The sequence below is a fragment of the Mirounga leonina genome, unplaced genomic scaffold (genome assembly GCF_011800145.1).
Source record: "Mirounga leonina isolate KUSES-001 unplaced genomic scaffold, KU_Mleo_1.0 Mir_176, whole genome shotgun sequence".
Classification (NCBI taxonomy): domain Eukaryota; kingdom Metazoa; phylum Chordata; class Mammalia; order Carnivora; family Phocidae; genus Mirounga; species Mirounga leonina.
In genome coordinates, this window is record NW_023270454.1 from 8,909,703 (window position 1) to 8,930,997 (window position 21,295).

At 36.3% G+C, this 21,295-nt stretch overlaps 1 protein-coding gene across 2 annotated transcripts in view; it reads right to left on the bottom strand.

The window, feature by feature from the left end:
- The window catches only part of INTS9 (integrator complex subunit 9), a 117,429-nt gene that overhangs the window by 74,433 nt on the left and 21,701 nt on the right, over window positions 1-21,295 (bottom strand). For both annotated transcript variants that reach the window (XM_035022641.1, XM_035022640.1), the window contains exons 2-3: window positions 8,925-9,052; window positions 1,045-1,105 (exon numbers count right to left, since the gene is read on the bottom strand). In XM_035022641.1, the coding sequence (XP_034878532.1) occupies window positions 1,045-1,105; window positions 8,925-9,052 (189 nt within the window). The remainder of the gene's footprint in view (window positions 1-1,044; window positions 1,106-8,924; window positions 9,053-21,295) is intronic.

Consider the following 21,295-nt stretch of genomic DNA (forward strand, 5'->3'; position numbering starts at 1 on the left):
TTTGAGAGAGGAAGGATGATTTGGAGGACTAAGAATGGCATGCATGAGCTTTACAGTTTTTAACCTTCCTTTACCTCTGATTTTTTTTAGTAGAAAATGTAACTAGATGATAGTTTTAACATTTTTGTACCTTTGGTCTCTGATTTGTAAATTAACTGCTTAAAAACTGATCTGAAGAAGGAATTACTGTGAAGATAATCTAATGTCAAAAATCTAACAGCCTCGGAAGAAAATTTATTTATGTCATTTACTGTAGGCCTAGTCAGTGATTAAAGTCAGAATAGAACCCCAAATCCTAGATTCCTAGAACTGTGCTCTTTTTTCATGACCTATATAAGGCTGTCCATTCTAGGCTACCAGGAAAGGTTGGAATGAGATGATAGTTCATAGTTTAGAAGGCCCTCTATTTAAATTTACCCAAGAACATGTTTTCCCTCCCACTCCCCCAAGAACACATTGCCTGGGAAGTTAAACACTGGCTTTGCAGTCTGTTCTGCACATGGCAGCCAGAGTGACCTGATCAGATAATGACAATGCCCTCCTTCCATGGCCTCTCCTCACCCAAAGAGTAAGAACCAAACTTTTCTCAAAGCCCTACCTTACCTAACTGCTGACAGAAGCAGTTTAAAACTCATATTCTTGAGGATTAAAGTTGTTTTTAAAAAGTTTTACTCCTTCCAGTCATGGAGTCAGTACAGCCTGAAAATAGAACGAACTGGATGGAACTCTCTATAGGCATTACCTTTGAAACTCTCATTGCAATGCTAAAAATAATAGTTTTCTTTCTGTGGTGATAAAATGTATTTGCAGCAGAAGTTCTTAGATTTTTACACACGAGCAAACTGGACCTGAATCTGAACACTGAGATTCCCTAAAAGGCTCTTAAAAATAATCACCACGTACTGAAGACCCTACGTGGATCTTGGGATTTTTCAGAGACTACAAAGGGAAAAAAATGACCCCATCCATCACATTACTATAGGGTGGCTCTGGTATGACAAGATGACTTTCCACTGGGTGTAGATATGCCTCAGTTATTATTACCTTGTCCAAGAAAGCATTTCCATCCTTTAGGGACCAGCCAGGAAGATTAGACAGCCTGGGACTGCAAAACAAAAGATTAAATTATCCTAAATAGATTATAGTCCTCAGTGATTTCATGGTGACTGTATCATCTCCATAAAGTTAAAAACAGTTTGAAATTACTGGCAGCAATGTCCACCCAAAATACTAATCAAAAAGATGAAAAATAACCATGTTGTAACAAGCTTAATAATTATGTGGCAACGGAACATTAAAAAGCCAAGTAGTTTAGCACTAAATTGGGAAAATTAAAAGACTCCTACGCAGAATAATAAAGAGAAAAAAGAAAGATGAGACACTAAAACATTTTATAGTTTGGTTCCAGTGACTGCCCCTGACTTCACCTTGCTTGTGCTTGACAACAAGCCTGAGGGGAGGGCTGAACCGGATCATCATACTGTGGATGAGAAAACAGACTCAGCGGGGTCAGGTGCTTTGACAAGAACACTTAGCTGCCTATCAGCCTGAATTCACTGCAAATAAAAATACCTGAATTCCAGTCAAGTCCACATTCCAGATTCACCGCTTATAAATATATTTGTCACTTCTCACCTGTGGCTTGGGTTTCCAATTCTGGAAAATGAACCTAGTCTTCCTAAGTATTACAAAATGACAGCATATGTAGGTGAATAATTTCTAGAAGATGAGGCTAATTTCACATATATGTGAAAAAGTCTAGATTAAGAAATCATTCACTTCTGGTAAACTCAGGATTTGAGTGTATGCTATTAGTTGACTAGAAGAATTATGCTGAAGGATGAAAATGCAAATAATGTAGGGGAAAAATGCTGATAAAAAGAAAAACTTAATGACCAAGGTGTTATGTGAAGAAAAGCACACCTGAAGTATAAGTTGGATGGCAAGAAGATGTTAGCACTTCATCCCAAAATTAGTCTGTAAAGTAAAAATTAAGGGCAAAGTAATAGCATGAGACTAAAAGACTCTATATTAGAAATCAAATTAGTATAAGTCCCTCATCCTCTTGCCAAAATAGTTTTATCAAGTTTAGATTTTGTAGTTAGGTGAAAGGGTATGAAAGTCAAATAGAAACAAAAATATTGTGAATATTTTCCAATCTTCTTGGAAATGTTAAAAACTTGAGTAAAATATACATTCATCTAATTTTAGAAAAAAATAAGAATTTGGGGATAACTTTTAATTTTGACATAATTCCAAACTTACAGAAAAGTTGTAAGAATGTAAGGATAATGAAGTCCCATATGCCCCTTGCCTCTACTCTCTGTTTACATTTTGCTTTTATTTATCAAAAAGTGAGAATTTTGGATTTCACACTTGGGAACAAAAATTACTAGTAGCAGAATAAAATTGGTTTGTATAAACTATACCTGATAGGCTTGTTTTTTAAACTTTGGGAGTTGTCTCAGAAAAATATTCTATCATTAGCTGTTTAATTCCCATCTCATTTCATAGTTACATGTATGTTTTCACTTCTAGACTTGTTGAAAAATATATTTACTATCAGATCAAATTAAAAAACCAAGCACTCAAATGAAAGTATGACAAAACAATGTGAATACTGTTCTCATTTCATGCACACTAACTCTCTAAAGGAAGGCTGTAAATATCCACTTCCCTTTATGAAGAGGCCTGGATCACAGGACATGTATTCTGTCTGTTCCCCATCACACACACCCAAATCAGCCTTCAAATTACAGATGACTGATTCAGTTAGTTGTCTACAACAAATGACTAGAATGGTACACTGCTTATCAGATAATAATTTTTTAAAAAGTAAAGTTTTCAGATGCTGTAGGTTTGTTTTTTTTCTAAGATTTTATTTTTAAGTAATCTCTACAGCCAATGTGGGGCTCGAAATTACAACCCTGAGATGAAGAGTCACATGCTCCTCCAACTGAACCAGTCAGGAGCCCCTCAGATACTGTAGTTTTAACTCCTGTTAAATGCTTTTTTTTTTTTAAGATTTTATTTTTTGTCTTTTTGACAGAGAGACACACAACGAGAAAGGGAACACAAGCAGGGGGAGTGGGGGAGGGAGAAGCAGGCTTCCCTCGGAGCAGGGAGCTGGATGCGGGGCTTGATCCCAGGACCCTGGGATCATGACCTGAGCCGAAGGCAGACGCTCAATGACTGAGCCACCCAGGCGCCCTAAACCCTGTTTTAATAACATCAAAGCCTTCTATAAAACACCTGTAGTTATTCTGGATTTGAGAAATTGCCAGTAGATGGGACTGATTGCTCAAAGAGCAATGACCATGTTATAACAATAGTACCAAAGATGAAGTGCCACAGAAATGTGTCACCAAATGGCAAAGGGATGCTGACTACAGAGATAAAAACATTTGGTTACTGAGTTCCACTCGGTTAATGACTAAATCATAGAGTCAGTATACTTTAAGCTACCAAAGGGGAAGGGACTTATTATGTTGCTTTTAATTATTACAGAATTTGACATGTACATTTTTTTTTTTAGAGAGAGAGAGAGAGAGAGCACATGAGCGTGCATGTGCATGTGGGGTGTGGAGGGGCAAAAGGAGAGGGAGAGAGAGAAAGAATCTTAAGCAGGCTCCACATCCAGTGTGGAGCTGACGCGGGGCTTGATCTCACGACCCTAAGATCATGACTTGAGTCGAAACCAAAAGTTGGACGCTCAGCTGACTGTGCCACCCAGGCACCTCTGACTCTGTGAATTTTTTAAAATAAGGAGACAGAAGTCTCTACAGAAATCTACTTTAATAAAATAGGGGAGGTGAAGATAATAGAAAAATTATGATTATTGATGAAACATCTTTCCATCTCCTATTTAACAATAATTTCTTAGGAAAAAAATGCCATTAAAAATGTTATAGTCAAAAAACACATGTATACAAGATCTGCTATTTATTTTATATTATTGAAGTATAGTTGACAGAGATATATTAGATTTAGGTATACAACATATTGATTTGGCAGTTTTATACATTACTAAATGCTCACTACGGAAACTGTAGTCACCGGATGTCACCATACATTATTACAATATTAATAACTATATTCCTTATGCTGTACTATTCATCTCTGTGACTTATACCTATACCTCTTAATCCCCTCCACTTATTTATTTTTTAAAAAAATAGGTAAAACATTCTCATAAGTAAATAAATAACCTAAGGCATTTAAAAGTAATCTATTGCCTAAAAAAATAGTGAAAGGTAAAAAAAAAAATAGTGAAAGGTAGAATGAACATGATATGCAACTCATTTTCTCCTTTTACTTTTCATTTTTCTACCTTCCTACTGAAGGTTGAAATGCATTACTTTTATAATCAGAAAAGAATGTAAGAGGCATGACTACATTTATTCATTCAAAAAATATTTATGAAAGCTTACTCTGAACAAAGTATACAAAGTGCAAGGCTATGACAGTACATAAAATAATCCTTGAGTTTCAGGAGTGTGCACTTTAGTACAGGGAGACGGTCAACAGCAATTACAACAGAATAAAATAAAAGCTATGATGGGGTAAGCAGAAGTGTTATGGGTTCACACAAAAAGGGCACCTTTGCCAGCGTAGGGTGTTGTGGGAGAGCTGGGAAAAGCAGTTAGGAGGTGAGGGCAGAGAAAGTGTTTCCATAAAGAGGGCACAGGGAGGGAACAGCCTCAACATGTGGTAATAGTGCTGGAGGAGAATGAGCTGTTCACTTTCACTCATTCAGTAATGAATCTCTATTTATGTGTCAGGCATGCAGCTACTGGTGCTGTGACCGTGAACAAAACATACCTGTCCTGAGTAATCACACAAAGACAGTTAAAAATGATGATGCAGTCGTTAAAAATGATGATGCAGTCTAGTACAAAGTTCCCTAAAGAGGGACTGGTCAAGGCAGCATCAAAAGACTTTTCTGGGTCTATGATGATTGAGGTGAGATCTGGACAGTCCTAGATTAAAGGGGAAAACTAAGTCAAAGGGCAGGGTTTGGAGGGAACAGAGAAAGACAGCTACAAAGCCCATACTTCCTTCAGTCATTCTGACCAGTCTTTGGTATGGACATCTTACATAAAAGGTTATTCAAATGAAGCTTCAAGAAGAGGCCCACTTACACTCTCCCCCCTCATCCAACCAGAACGCTACCTCTATGTCCTTCCTATATAGAAACTGGAGGCATAAAGGCTCTTGATAAGTAGGCTAAGGGAAGGAGGAATGGGGGAGGGGGAAAAGAGCCTTCATGGCTGAAGGAAAAATTTGTGTGACTGCACCCAGGCAGGAGATAGGATTTCTTTGAAACTGAAAGGAAAAAAAAAGTGAGATACTGGATGGGTAGGCATAAACCATAATATACCAAGATGAACTTGGTATTTATCGTAAGAGCAATGTAAACTACTGAAAGGTTTTAAACAGGTGAGAGACAAGATTAGATATATATTTCTAAAATACGATTCTGAAGAAAATGTGCACTCTGATAGTATATGCCACTATTTGTGTGGTATTCCTATCAAAATAACCCCAACCTAAACATGAGGATACATCAGACAAACCCAAACTGAAAGATGTTATATAAAATAATTAGCCCATACTCCTAAAAATGACAAGGTCATAAAGACAGACTGTGAAACTCTTCCAGATTAATGGAAACTAAAGACAGGACAACTAAATGCAATGTGTGATCTGGACTGGATCCTGGACCAGTATTGCTATTCTTTTTTTGCTATAAAACGCATTATAGTGAAATATGAATTGGTGTAACTTGGGAAATATGAAAAAGGTATACAGCTTAGATACTAGCATAGTGTCAGTGTGAGCTATTTTGATTCACTGATTTTGATTATTATAATGTGGTTATGTAAAATAATTTCCTTTTTCTTAGCAAACAGGCCCTCAAGTATTTAGGTGGTAAAGGAGCATCCTGTCTGTATCCTTCAAATGGGTCAGAAAAAATTGTATGCATACGTAACAAGAGAAAATGATAAAGTACATGTGATAAAATATTAACAAGGGTAATTGGGAGTTGTCTGTACTATTCTTGCAACTTTTCTGTAAATCTGAAATGATTTCAAAATAAAAAAGTTACACAAAAATGGCTCTGGATTCAGATGAGGGCAAGGTCAGAACTGAAGAAACTGACAAGGAGGCCTTGACAGTAATGCCTATAAGGATGGTCATGCCTACAGCAGGACTACAGAGAAGTGACTGGATTCTAGAGTGTTTGGAAGGTAAAAATAACAAGGCTTCATGAAAGATTGGATATGGGCAATGAGAAAGAGTGGCATATCTAAGTTAACTCCCAGTTTTCTGGCTTTCGTATCAGCATGCCAGTCACTAAGATAGGGTACTGTGGAGAAAACCAGGTCTGGGAGGGTTTTCTCTCCTCTTCTGAATGAAGTCTACTCATGGACTCAGTTTGGGGCATGCTGAGTTTTGAAGTGCCTTCAAAGCCACATCCAAGGAGAGAAAGAAACTCAGTAGGCGTTTTGTGTATATGAATTTGGAACTAGAAGAGAATTATTAACTAAAGATACACATTTGTAGCTTATTGTTTAGATGGTTATCAGAGCCCTGAGCACTTAGGAAATTGCCTTGGTGGAGACTCTGATGGCCAAGCACTGGATATTGAAGAATTCTGGTATGTGACTGTTGTTAGAGAAAGACGAATCTCCCAAGTATCTCAGAGAGAAGAGGAAGAGTTAGAAAAGAGGAAAACCAGGAATGCGTGATCCTGGAGGGCAGTTCTGCCAAATGGCCAAGTGGGATGAGAACTGACAACCATGCCTCTAGTGATTCAGAAGTTATCTGTGACTCTGGCGGGCGGTGTTCCGATAGGTGATATGGGCAAAGCATAGACTGGAGAGGAGTTAGTAATGCTAAAGGGGAAAGTGGAGTCGAGAGAAGGTTAAAAAAAATTTTTAAATATTAAGTTAGAAGTAACTGAGCATAGTTAAATGAGAAGAACTGAATCAAGATGGAAAGGTTCAAGATAAAAGAAAGATTACAATTAATAGCGAAATTGCTCTCAAGAAGGGCTGGAATCCAGAGAAGATAAAAGGATTCATTCATATGATAAATCTTTACTGAGTAGCTACTACATGCCAAGAACTATTTTAGGCACTGGGGATTCAGTGGAGAACAAAAAAATCCCTGCCCTTATAAAACTTTTAGTGGAGAAGATAGATAATACATAAACTAAATATGTATATATAATGTAAGGATAAATGCTATGAAGAAAAATAAAGCAGGATGAGTGGTTAGGGAGGGACTGGGGGTACTATTTTAGCCAAGTGTTATCTCCAAGGTTTCTCGCCTGAGCAACAGAAAATACTTTTTGTAAGGAACTATATATGGGCTGCCAATCATCCCACTAGCATAATCTCCCTCTGAAAGAAGAACAATGATAAGGGGAAGAGAGTGGAAGTGGATTCCAATGCTGAGTCAGGGCTGTGAGAACACAGAATTAGGTAAAGACAAGAATGAGCAGGAAAGGGAAAATATGCAGCTAGAATTGTCCGCCCAATTCAGGACTGGAGCAGCAAGATAACTAATGACCTTGCAGTGTGTGTAGGCCCCCTTTTGGAAGCTCTCATAATACCTTATTTTTAAGTTTTTAGTAATTATCACAAGTATATAGTTGTTCTCTTAACACAAGTATAATGAAATCTTCAACTGTAGAATATTTTCTCCCCAACAGACTATAAGCTCCATGAGGAAAGGAAAGTTGTCTTATTCATGTCTGTATCCCCTGGTCCGGCACAGTGCAGATTCTTAATAAACACCAAATAAATGAACATTGTAATCTCTGGGGGGAAAGAGACAATAAAAATATCAGGCTATTTTAGTAAGAAATAACCTGTCAATCATTTTTTACAGAAATATGTGATACCTATAGTTTCTGAAGCAATTGTAAATATATATATATAGATAGATAAATAGAAAGATAATATCTGTGGATAATAAATGTATTTCTAAGTGTTGGGTATGACTATAACTGAATTTTATCAGCTTTGCATAAAATATAATCTGGAATTATCTCTGAATTCTCTCTGTCCTCTTCACCTTATTGTATCCCTTATCTCAGAAAAAAAAAAAATCAAAGGTTGAGTTTTAATTATACTTTTTCTAGAAGATTATCATTATGAATAATCATTGCACAGAGTGATGTCTTCAGGAATGAATGAGATATATTAGATGGTTTGTCCAGGTTGCTATGCTTTTAAGCTCTTAAATCTGCTTTAGATAGCTTTTCTGTCTCTCCTATGTGTTATCACTTTTTGTTACTGGGAATATATTTGCTTCTGTAAGTTACCCACCTCTCTTATAAATTGCTGTTTTCAATTAGCAGCAAGCTGGGAAACCAATTTCTTAGCCAAAGTCATAGTAAGAGTGAACAGTGGTGACTACAGACTTTGGGTAATCTATCTGCTTTAAGACAAGGACTTTGGCTTCATATATGATTCTACGATATCTATAGCTGACTATTATGAAAATAACACATAGATACCTATCAAAAAGAAATGTCAGGTTCTATGATGTCAAGTCCCTGCAAAGGCAATTAAATGATTCTAAAATCCAATTCTTGGGCTCATCAGTTGACCATTTATCAGCTCTTACATGAATTAGCAAGAAAGATGAAATATACATGACCTCACTTGCACGGAGCAGTTGCAGGGACATTTTACAGATGCTCAGAAGAAGTTATAATAAAGAAGTCAATCAATAAATCAATACAACACTTTCCATCAACCCAGTCAAAGGAAATAATTCTGATGAAGAACATTTTTAAGGGAACAAAGTAAACTAAGGACAACACACAAGGTACTGGTAATCTTTACGCTAATCGGTACAATTTTTCAGCACACTAAAGCTCATTTTGTCCCAGATACAGCAGCACATACCTTTGAACAAGTGGCAAAGGAAGGAAATTGAGAGTGGAAGTCATGTCCAGTCCACAGTCCAACATAATGGTAGTTGATTTGAATTTGAGCACATTGCACGGTAAGGTCGGGTGCCCTGACAGGCAATACTGAAAAAGATTAAATCATTTTTATCAATAATCAGTTACAGAAAAAGTCTAAAAAGTACAGTGAATTAAGTGGAACCGATCATCTTCTCTTATAAAAGAGCATGTAAATTCAGCTTTCTATGCAGCTTCTAGATACTACTTCCCTCAGCAGTTCAAAAGTCTCAGGTCATAATTTTTCATAGGGCACCAAGTTCTATCTCAGGCAAGCACAGTTTTGGAGGGACCAAAGTTATTCCAAGTAGAAAGTTTACAGGGTTTAGTCATCTGCCCCCTTCTCACATGACACTTCCAAATCCCCACTATCCCATTGTACCTAAGTCCTGCCTAAAGCTGTAGAGGTCAATTAAGTTCTAAGCTGGGTCCTCAAATGGTGTTATAGGTTAGGTTTTCTTCTGTGAAGAGGTCAAGTGATTTTCCTCAAAGAGGAAGTGACTGGAAAGGGTTAATAAGCCAAGTGTCAGTAAGGAGTTATGGCCCATCCTTGTCAGAAGAAATGACTCAAAAGGACAAGCGACTTCCCTGATGTGCAGATACTTAGGCAGGAGTGAGGGACACCTACTCCCAACCAATCAAGAGTCTCTTGCCTGTGGCAGCAGACCTCAGAAGTCAAAGGGGCACAAGCCACAGTGGCATATTCAAAGGAAGTGATGAGGCAAGACAATACAATGACCTCGAACATTTCTCATGTCCTCCTCGATGTAGTGGGGATGACAGATATGCCACACTGAGAATTATTTATATGGGATGTACCCTGTCACCTTTCATAATTCTGTTGCTGCTCTGAAGAAAAGAAATGAAAGAGGGAAAAAACCTTTTCCCCCACTTTTAAAGTCATCCTGCAGAAGCCTCCCTTGAACAGCAAAGCCCAGAAAATAGAGGGATCGATGCTCTCAATCCCTCAACAAGTACATTCTCTCTTCCTGATTTAAGTACAAGTCCAACACAAGTCAGTGTAATGTGACATCAATGCCTGGCCCCACAAGGCCACAGTAGCTCAGGCTGTCTTTCTAGGTATTTGCTGCTCTGTTGGTTCTGTCACTGGATAAATTTCCTCCTTTTCTCCAGAGGATATTACAGGGACTGATGATTTTTTAAAACTGCATGTTCTAAAAATGATAAGGACCAGAGCCAAGAAATTGTGGTTATTCTGTAAGCTTCTTCTTTATTCCAAGTTTATGTATGAGGACTATATTTTCCAAACCAAAATTCACAACTCATGGTCTGAAACGGTACAAGATAACTTGCAAAGAAAACATCACAAGTTATTTAAAATTGTAATTGTCCTAAAAAAAAGTCCAGGAAGCATGATTTGGGTAATTCGACTTTACATAAGTTCATTCTTTGACAGGTATCACAATTACAGAAAAAACTGTCCTACTAATTAAGACAGAGATATCCCTACCCCCATCCTCCATCTGGTTCCTTATTGCTAGCTTGGTCTTTCTCCCTATATAAGAATCAATTATTGAAGGTAAACTATCTCAAAACAAACACAAAATATCATATTAAACTTGCCCCCAAAATAACAAATGTTCTAATAAGAGCTTTCCTATATTTCTCCTTAAAAAAAATCAGATATTCAGAAAAAATTAAAAGGAAATAAAATGAAATGTGTAATGGTTACTTCTAAGTGGAAAGATTATGATATAATTTTCTTCTTCCAGCTTTCTGTATTTTCCAAATGTTAGACAATGACCATTTACTACATTTTTATGTGGGAAAAAAAGATGAAAACAAAACTGAAAATTTTTCAAGCCACACTGAATGACAAAGCTTTTCTTCATCCTTAACTCTAAATTAGAGATAACAAGTTATGCCAGAAGATCGTCATGCAAAAGCTGCTGCTCAAAAGAAGTCAGCTGAAGACTTTAGATTTGCTCTTGTCATGCAAGGATAAAGAAAGGTGGGGGACACTTTATAAGGGCTGTACCTGCATGGAAGGAACATTTTCAGAGCCTCTACTAAAGGAGCGCCAGACCGTGATCTCACTAGCTCTGTTTTTATGGATGAGGAAATTGAGCTTTACAAAGTTGGAGCCACCTGTCTAACAGCCAAAGACACACAGCAAGGTCCCAACTCCAAAGATTCCACTCATGTTTTGCAAATTGCACTGCTCACTTCATGAGTCAAATGAGTCAGCTGAGACTGGCTGACTGGCCGAGGTTCATGCAACCAGTAAATAAGGCACCTGCAAGGTGCTCGAAGTTTGCCTGTGTCCAGTGATGCTCTTTTTAAACATGCAGCTTATAATCTAGTGAGGGTTAGGAGATGAATGCACAAAAACAGTAAGTAATCATGTGACTTAAATCTTAAAATTAGGAATAAATCTACTTTACAAAAAGCTTGAAAAACAGCAGAAAGAAAACCATCACCCGCAACACTGTTCTATTCCATCTTCTTTTTTAAAGATTTTATTTATTTGAGAAAGAGCGAGAGAGAGCATGAGCGGGGTGAGGGGCAGAGGGAGAAGCAGGCTCCCCGATGAACAGGGAGCCGGATGTAGGGCTTGATCCCAGGACCCCAGGATCATGACCTGAGCCAAAGGCAGGAGCTTAACCGACTGAGCCATTCAAGTGCCCCTCCATCTTTTTTCATATTTGTAAAAGCTGTAATTTTAGTTCAGATACAGCTGTGTGCTGCTTTGAAAGCTCAAGATGACTGTGTTTTCTTTGTCTATGTTGCATCACACTTCATTTTTATTGGCTGCCTAAGTAAATATACCATGGTGTGTTTAATCATTCCTTTATTGAGAACATTTAGGGTTGCTTCCAGTTGCTCTATTACAAACATAGCTGTGGTGATCACTTTAGTGCTTACGGCTTTTTCCATATTAGACTATTTCTTTAGAGGATTCCCAGAAGTGGCATTAACTAGGTCAAAAAACATGAGCATTTTATGGCTCTTGAAATATGCTGCCAAAATGCTTTCCAAAAAAGGCTGTACCTATTTACAATGTCATCAGTTATATATCAGAAGATCTGTTTCACTGCTTATTCCCATCAGCATTATGGTCAAAGCCGTCTAGAATCTATACTAAAATGAAGCTGTAATGTTAGTAGTAGCTATCCTGAAGCAATTAAATGGCCCTACACAGGAAAGTCAACTACTTGATACATGGCTTTCATTTTGAGAGGGAGTTTGGAGAAATGATTTAAAAAGCAGGGGGTTTGAAGACTGCCTGGGCTCAAATCCTGAGTGAGCTCATTATTAATGTGTGATGTGGGGAAAATCACTTCCCTTTGCAAAGACTGAGTTCCCCCATCTGTAAGATGAAGTAATAGAAACTACCCTCCTGAAGTTGGGAGGTCTGAATGATGGAAACAGTGCCTGACCTGTAATATGTGTTCACTGCTAGTTGTTACAGAAATATTAAGGGGCCAAAAAGGCCACCTATACTGGGGGGCCACCTAAGTTTACAGCATTTTAGAGAAGTAATTCTATTCTTTAGTAGCATTCACTAATGTCTTAAACACTTGCGTATCCCACAGACTAGGTTAAGTGAGTGAACGATTTTATAAATACCGTCTATTGCTAGTTTTCCCTCTAGGAAGACACAGTCACACTACTGAGTATAGAAGTGAGTAGTCTGGCCAACGTAAGGTTTTATAATTTTTTTCTAGTTTAATAAATACACAGCAAGCCTTTCATGTTAAATTTATTCCTAACTAATAACAAAGCTGCAGGTTCTTCTGTGTAATGATTTATTATTAACATTTCCTTTGTCTGCCTGTTGATCTCCTTTTTCTACCGAATAAATGGAATGTGGTTACGGAACTTATATATATGTTTGACATATATAAGCATTGTATTTTTGGATAAAAATTTTTTCAGTTAAACATACTATATATCTTTCCCATTCTTTTACTTTAATTAAAAAATTATAGAAAATTTCAAACATACAAGTAAGCAAAATTAGTATAACAAACGCTCATGACTCAAAACATGCATAAATTTAACAACTACCCATTCTTTCTTTGCTGCTTTCCTTTTGATATTGACACATTTCAGGAGAATAGCTATTATGGTAACAAACTTAACTGATCTCTGAAAACACTGTTTTCGTAAATAGTCCTAAATTAATCTCTTATCCATAACTGGGACAAAAACATAAGTCCATTTTCCTCAGTGCCCTAGCAAAATTCATGAAAGGTGATTCCTTTCACCTCTAAGTTATTCTTGGTTTGTAACTTACACCTCCAAGTCTTGTAACAGATTATATATATATATATATATATATATAAAATATATATATATTTTAAAGATTTTATTTATTTGACAGAGAGAGACACAGAGAGAGAGAACACAAGCAGGGGGAGTGGGAGAGGGAGAAGCAGGCTTCCCGCTGAGCAGGGAGCCCGATGCGGGGCTCGATCCCAGGATCCTGGGATCATGACCTGAGCTGAAGGCAGACGCTTAATTGACTGAGCCACCCAGGCACCCCAACAGATTATATTTTTGAAGTCTCTATTTTGTCCACGGGGCTTGTTTTTCATTTTTACTCCCAATGCTGTAACTTTTATACTTCGCAATATTTTCAAGTAAGTTAGATTGACTAGACTTCAGTTCTAAAGACATGTTTTCCCAATGGTGTCAATGGAGGCTACATTCAATCTATATATTAATTTAGGAAATGCTGCCATTTTTCAAAAAATATATTTTTTAGGGCGCCTGGGTGGCTCAGTCGGTTAAGCGACTGCCTTCGGCTCAGGTCATGATCCTGGAGTCCCGGGATCGAGTCCCGCATCGGGCTCCCTGCTCAGTGGGGGGTCTGCTTCTCCCTCTGACCCTCCTCCCTCTCGTGCTCTCTGTCTCTCGTTCTCTCTCACAAATAAATAACTAAAACCTTTAAAAATATATATATATATTTTTAGACATACAGCGAGAGAGGGAACACAAGCAGGGGGAGTGGGAGAGGGAGTAAGCAGGCTTCCCACTAAGCAGGGAGCCTGATGCGGAGCTCGATCCCAGGACTCTGGGATGATGACCTGAGTCGAAGGCAGACACTTAATGACTGAGCCACCCAGGCGCCCCTAAAAATATTTTTTTAAAGATTATTTATTCATTTGAGAGAGAGAGAGACAGAGAGCACAAGCTGGGGGAGGGGCAGAGAGAAAGGGAGAAGTAGACTCCCCGCTGAGCAGGGAGCCCCACACAGGGCTCGATCCCAGGACCCTAGGATCACCTGAGCTGAAGGTAGACGCTTAACTGACTGAGCCACCCAGGCGCCCCTGCCTTTATTATTATACAGTAACATTTCTCTGAGCCAGGAGCAATGCAGTATTTTCTATTAATTTTTTTTCTTCCTTTACAATTTAAAATATTTTCTTCCTTTAGTTCATAAGCAACTATCCAGTTATCAATAAGTAAGTTTTTGCTTTTCAATTTCTATTTAATTTTTGCTGTTTTATTGTTCTGTTTTTTAAATTGCTACATTTAAAAAATTCCTGCAGTTGAATGTGTAGCTGATTAAAATCTGCATGCAGGCTACAAATAGCCCTCTAAGTGATGCTCTGGATGTGTTTTACAAGTTTATATTGTGTTTTCAATGTATGCATTTCTAAATACTATGTAATTTCCATTGTGATTTCTTTTGTGAGCCACAAACTGCTTAGAAGTGTGTTTGGTTTAATCTCCAAATATACAGGTGGTAATGATTATCTTTTGGTTACTGACTTCTAATTTTATTATGGTCAGAGAATAGAATTTGTACATTAATTTTTGCATCTTTATTGAAACTTGCTTTATGACTCTGTGCACTGTAAATAGTTGATTTTTTTTACGAATGACCCAATTATCAATGAAAATTGAAAAGACATAATCTAATTGTGTATACAGAATAGATTAACTTTATTATCTTATTTAAATCTCCCATACTCTTATACTTATTTGAGTCTTAGGAGAGAAAAACTTGTCAATTTCTAATTTTGTCAAATGCTGCTTTATATATTTTGAAGCTTCACTGCTAAGTAAATAAGAGTCAGTATTATTACTAGTGAATGGTTTCTTTTATCACTATGTAATGCTCCTCTTTGCTTAAAATCTATTTCTACTTTTATTTCTAAATAATATAGCTGTACCAATTTTTCCTTCGGTGAATCATTGTCTCATGCGGTATTTTAAGTGAAGTTTCACACATACACAGTTTACAATGAATCAAATAGTTTTATAAGCTATAAAAAATCTCATAGTCCCATTCTGAAAGGTAACTACTTTTGACTCTTCTAGCTATTTCTTCTAGTTACCTCTGTATTTCTCAGTAATGTGGTTTATACTGTTATTTCCTGATTTATTGAATTTTAGTTATTGAATTTTTTCTACTCTGGAAGCTATCCACAAGTTAATGAAGCTTTGCTAGGTCCTGTAACTAAGATATGTATAAAAGGATTCCCTATCACATTCAAAGCAATTCACGTGAAGGCAACTGCCAAATTCCTTTGACTAGATAAAAGAAATTTCAAAGGAAAGGGAATTTAGTTTAACAGATTAACGTAATGATCAGTGCCATCATTAAAGCACTGTGTCATGGTTTAATTCTCATTGTTGTTTTGTTCTTCCTGGATGCTGTGTAAATAAAAGATATGTCTTAACAATAGTACTGTTGAGTCAATGATTTTACACTATTTTTCACAGTTAATGATTATTTACCAACATTTTAACTGATCTTTGGTCACCAATCCTTTTTTTTTTGCTCATCTCTTCCTTTCGGGTTCAACTCCCTTCTTCCTGAAATCACATCCTTTAGTATACCTTCGGTGATGGTGTCCAGAAAGTAAACTCTTAGTCATTACTGGTCTGGAAATTTCTTAATTTTAACTTTACTCCTCAACAGTGATGGAAGTAGAATTACAGGGTAGCAAATTACCTCAGAACACTAAGGACATAAATATTCAACTTGTCTTCTGGCATCTATTATTGCTGATGAGAAATCTGCTGCCAGTTTAACTGGTGTTCCATTACAGGTTGCAATTAAATTCTTTTCTTTGCCATTAGTGTTCTGATCTTTCATTAAAATTTACATAGGTATAGCTTTCTTTCTGATTTATGCTTCTAACATACAAGGGTTTGTCTTTCATAATTGTAAAAAACCTGCCAGCTATTATGATTTTGAATATTGTCTCTTTCCCATTCTTTCTAGTTTCTACTAGTGAAATGCCTATTAAGTGTATGTTGTAATGTTTCATTTTACTCTCCATTTCTGTGACTAAATTATCCTTTAATATTTTGCTTTTTGAGCTCTGTGAATTCTGGATACTTTCCTCAGCTCTATCTTATGGTTTGCTAGTTCTTTCTTCAGTGGTGTCAAATCTGCTATTTAACTCCTCTGCTGAAATTTTCTTTGCAGTGTCTGTTTTTCATTTCTAGAAGTTCTCTTTTTAACAGGTTTTTTTTTTTTTTTTTTTTTGAGAGAGAGAGAGAGAGAGAGAGCAAGTGAGTGGGGATGGGGAAAGGTAAAGGGAGAGGGAGAGACTCTTAAGCAGACTCTGTGCTGAGCGTGGAGCCTGACATGGGGCTCAATTTCACAACCCTGGGATCATTACCTGAGCTAAAACCAAGAGTCAGACGCTTAACTGACTGAGCTACCTTGGCATCCCTAGAGGTTCTTTTTTAAAAAATAGCATCTTGGGCGCCTGGGTGGCTCCGTCAGTTAAGTGTCTGCTTTCGGCTCAGGTCATGATCTCAGGGTCCTGGGATCAAGTCCCACATTGGGCTCCCTGCTCAGTGGGGAGCCTGCTTCTCCCCCCAGCTTGTGCTTGCTCCTGCTCTCTCTTTCTGTCAAATAAATAAATAAAAAATCTTTAAAAAAAAATAGCATCTTGGGGGCATCTGGCTGGTTCACTCAGTAGAGCATGCAACTCTTGTCTCGGGGTTGTGAGTTTGAACCTCATGTTGGGCACAGAAATTACTTAAAAATAAATTTAATAAATAAATCTTAAAAAATAGCATTTTCTTCTTTTCTAGGTTTGGTATCTCCATATTTGTCTTTAATCACTTTGACATATTAATTTTAGGCTCCCCATTAGATTATACAATTTTCTGAAGTTCTTGGGAGTCTTGCTACACCTGCTGAGCCTCACAGTGAATTTCATTTGTTGTTGTTTTAAAATTTTGGAAGACCATCTTCAGTGGAGCTATATCTATGGGAATTCTATGCAGAATGGGTTGGGGTAGGTCCCCAGAAATATTACCATCTTTAGATCAATTTTTATGTTGATTTCTCAGCTCGAATATCTATAACTATATAAAGGAGCTAATAAATTTGACTTTTAACACTCTCAATGCATTGGCTCAAGCTCCTTGCAGAGACAATCTTCCTTACCGACCTCTTGAGCAAGTGAATGATACTTTTCTAGCACTCCTTTCACTGAGGTACATAGTCCTTAGGGGTTTTGGTTTACTGATTTTAAAATACGTGTTTGTGGATATTAAATATATTACTAAGAAGACTCATATCATGACCTCAGGTTTCAGCAATTCTCATACTTTAAAATCTGTTATGAAGACAAAATGATGACCAGTCAACTTAACCTCACAAAACTTCAAAGGCAATATGAATTGCTGTAAACTTCATAAAAGATTTAGTAAATTAGTACATTTGTTAAACTAGGCACTTTGGTCATGGCAAACTAAATTATAGCGAATTGGCTTTGGGGAATAAGTCTGTCTTTTGTAGAAAGAACCATGGACCAAAATATCATATATATTCTCCTATTCCCTAGTCTTATTTAAAAATAATTATAATATACACAGTTATTATGATATGGTGTTGATGTAGTGTCAGGCACTCTGCAAGAACTTTACATTTAATTCCTTTAATCTTCCTAAGAATGTTATGAGGTAGGAAGTGTATTCTTATCTTACAAATGGAGAAAATGAGACACAGATATTATGAAATTTCCACATGGTCCCAAAGCTCTAAGAGCTGTACCAAGACTGAATCCAGGACAGTGAGATCCAGAAAGAATACTCCTAACTACCATGGCATTCCATGCTACACACAAAAAAAGGGATCATCAGAGAGGATTAAAAAAATGTTTTTTGTTATGTGCTCTAAAATGATGTGCTCGAAAAGGTCATACTTTGAATTGATAAGAACGCAGATTGAATTTATAATCTGGTCGTGACCAAAGAAAATTAGTTAGCTAGCTAATGTAAGATAAAGCAAAGGTCCCAAGTAAATTAAATTATTAAATTGGTCTATAATCCATCATAGCAATGATTTTGTTTTGTTGGGTTTTCTCTTGCATTAAAAAAAAGTGATAGGATTCTCTCACTATAGTTTTGCTGAACTACTTTTAATTATCTTTAGTATAATCTATAACCTCTAGGTTGAGTTAATACCTAAAGCTCTTTAATATTGTTTGAGAGAATTACATAGCACCATAAAGGAACTGCTTTTTATAGGCAATAGTGTTTTTTTTTTTTTTAAAGATTTTATTTATTTATTTGAGAGAGAGAGAGAATGAGAGCGAGCGAGTACATGAGAGGGGGGAGGGTCAGAGGGAGAAGCAGACTCCCTGCCGAGAAGGGAGCCTGATGTGGGACTCGATCCAGGGACTCCAGGATCATGACCTGAGCCGAAGGCAGTCGCTTAACCAACTGAGCCACCCAGGCGCCCTATAGGCAATAGTGTTAATGAAATAAGTTATAAATGGTATCACCAATTTTTTCCTTTTTCTCCTTGGTCTATTTAACTCATGGAGATCTATGAGCAAAGAGAAAACAGGTTCAGTTTGCTTTTTCTCCCTGGTAGTGGAATAAAGAAGTAACTTAGATTGTTTCTGATTCAAATACAACATTAAAAAAACAAACAAACAACTTTTAGCCAATGAATTTTTGTCTAATGGTTTTGCTTCCTGGTACAACATCAGAAAACCTATTAGTATAATTCACACATAAATGAATATAGGAAAAACCAAATCTCAATAGATTCAGAAAATGTATTTGAAAAACACAACATTGATTCTAGGCAAAAACTCTTACCAAATTATAAATGGGAGGTATTTCTTTAATTTGATAAAAGGTTCCTAACCAAATCCTACATCACAGTTAATGATGAAGTATGTGAAACTATTTCCTTAAAGTCAAGAACAAAACAAGGATACTCACTATGACTGCTTAAATTTAACACTATACCTGGAAATGCTATATAATGCAATATGGCAAGAAAAGTAAAAAAGATAATTAGAAATGGAGAAATAAAAACAGTCATTGCTCACAATTGATATAATTAGAAGACATTCTAAAAACAAACTTACAGCTAATAAGAGCATTCCTCAAGGTTGCTGGACACAAAAATCAATGTACCAAAAAAAATTTTTTTTAAAGATTTTATTTATTTATTTGACAGAGAGAGAGCACACAAGCAGGGGGAACAGCAGAGGGAGAGGAAGAAGCAGGTCTCCCGCCAAGCTGGGAGCCTGATGTGGGGCTCAATCCCAGGGCCCTGGGATCATGACCTGAGCCGTAGGCAGACACCTAACCAACTGAGCCACCCAGGTGCCCCTCAATGTACCAAAACTAACTGAGTTCTTATATGCCAGCAACAATTAGTAAAAGTAATGAGTTAAAAATTAGAATACCATTTATATGGCAAAAAATTAAATGCACCATAAAAGTCAAAAAGAAGTGTAAAATGTTTACCAAAAAAATTATAAAACTCTACTTAAAGATAATATTAACTGGAAAGGAAAATAAACTCTTGCAAAAAATAGCAATTCTCATTAACCTACTTTTTATAAAATTTAAGAATCGTATGGAAGAGTCAAGGGCTAAGATTACCTAGGAAAATATTAAAGACCAATGATTGAGAAGAATTAAATATTCTGACATTATAACTTAGTGTAATGTAATTAACAGCTGAATGTTATACTAATGGAGTGATAGCTAATGGACCAGTGAAATAGAAATAAACAGTCCAGAAAAGAGAGACACATACACATACCTCAGGGCTTGACATATGATAAAAGTGGCATTTTCAATTTATGGTGCTGGGGAAGTTTGCAATCCATTTGAAAAAAAAAAGATTTTACATCATACGCAAAACTTAATTCCAGATGATTTAAATACTGAAGATATGAAGGCAAAAACTTTAAAACTTTTACTGAATAATTAAAAAAAGGATAAATACTTTTATTACCCTGGGGTAGTGGAGAATTTCTTAAGAGACAAAAAAGTACAAACCATAACAGATTAAGAAACTTGACTATAGTAGTTTAAAATGAAAATATTCAAAGGATACCATTAAAGAGTGAAAACACAAGCCAGAGATTGGGAGAAGATATTTCCAATACATGTTACTAAAAAAGCACTATTAACGCATTCAATATTAAAAACTCATAAAAATCAACAACAAAAAAGATTTTAAAACTCAAACGAAATGAGGAAACAAGAGTGGGCAATAAATGTAGATATAAAAAGCTCAAAATCACTAGAATCAGGGAAATGCAAAATAAAACAATAATGAGCAAACAGACTGATGATACTAAGTATTGAAAATATAGTAAAAATGGAGTATAAATTGGTGTGACTGGAGAATAATTTGGCAATACCTAATAATACTGAATACATACTATAACATATACTAAACTAATAGAAGCATGTACACGTATGATACACATCAATTTGAGGAAAGCAGTAACCTAGGAAGAGGGAGGAAAAGTGAAGGTTGGTGATCTTAGCTTTAGATATAACTTATGTCTTTAAAAAGGGGATGGGAGGGGAGATCTGATTACAAAAAAAGGGCACATTATTAACATCTATTTAATGGTAGTAACGAATACTAAGGTGTTTGGTTTTTGTTTTTTTTTTTTTGTATTGTTATCAGACACTTCCTCAGACATTGGAATTATGTAACTGTACCTTTCCTGCTATTGTCAAAATCTGTAGTGCTATTTTCCTTATAACAAAAGTTTCAAGGTACAAAAATAAAATTCAAGAGATCATAATGGATAAATATTTTAGGATTAGTATACCATTTGCTAGATATATTTGTTAATTTTTAAGGAACTGTGCTGACTAGTGATAATGGTCCATAATTTTCATTTTGATATACATGTCCTGATGTAAAAGTAAACAAGACTTAAAACTGCTGACATGGCAATGGAAATGGAATAAATGAGAATGTTACCTCTTGAGAAGGATGATTCAACAAGATATGGTCTTTGGCAGGGGTAGGAAAGAAACAAAGACAACTCCCACATTTTTAGTCTAAAATTTTGAGATTACATTACTACCGTCAGTGAA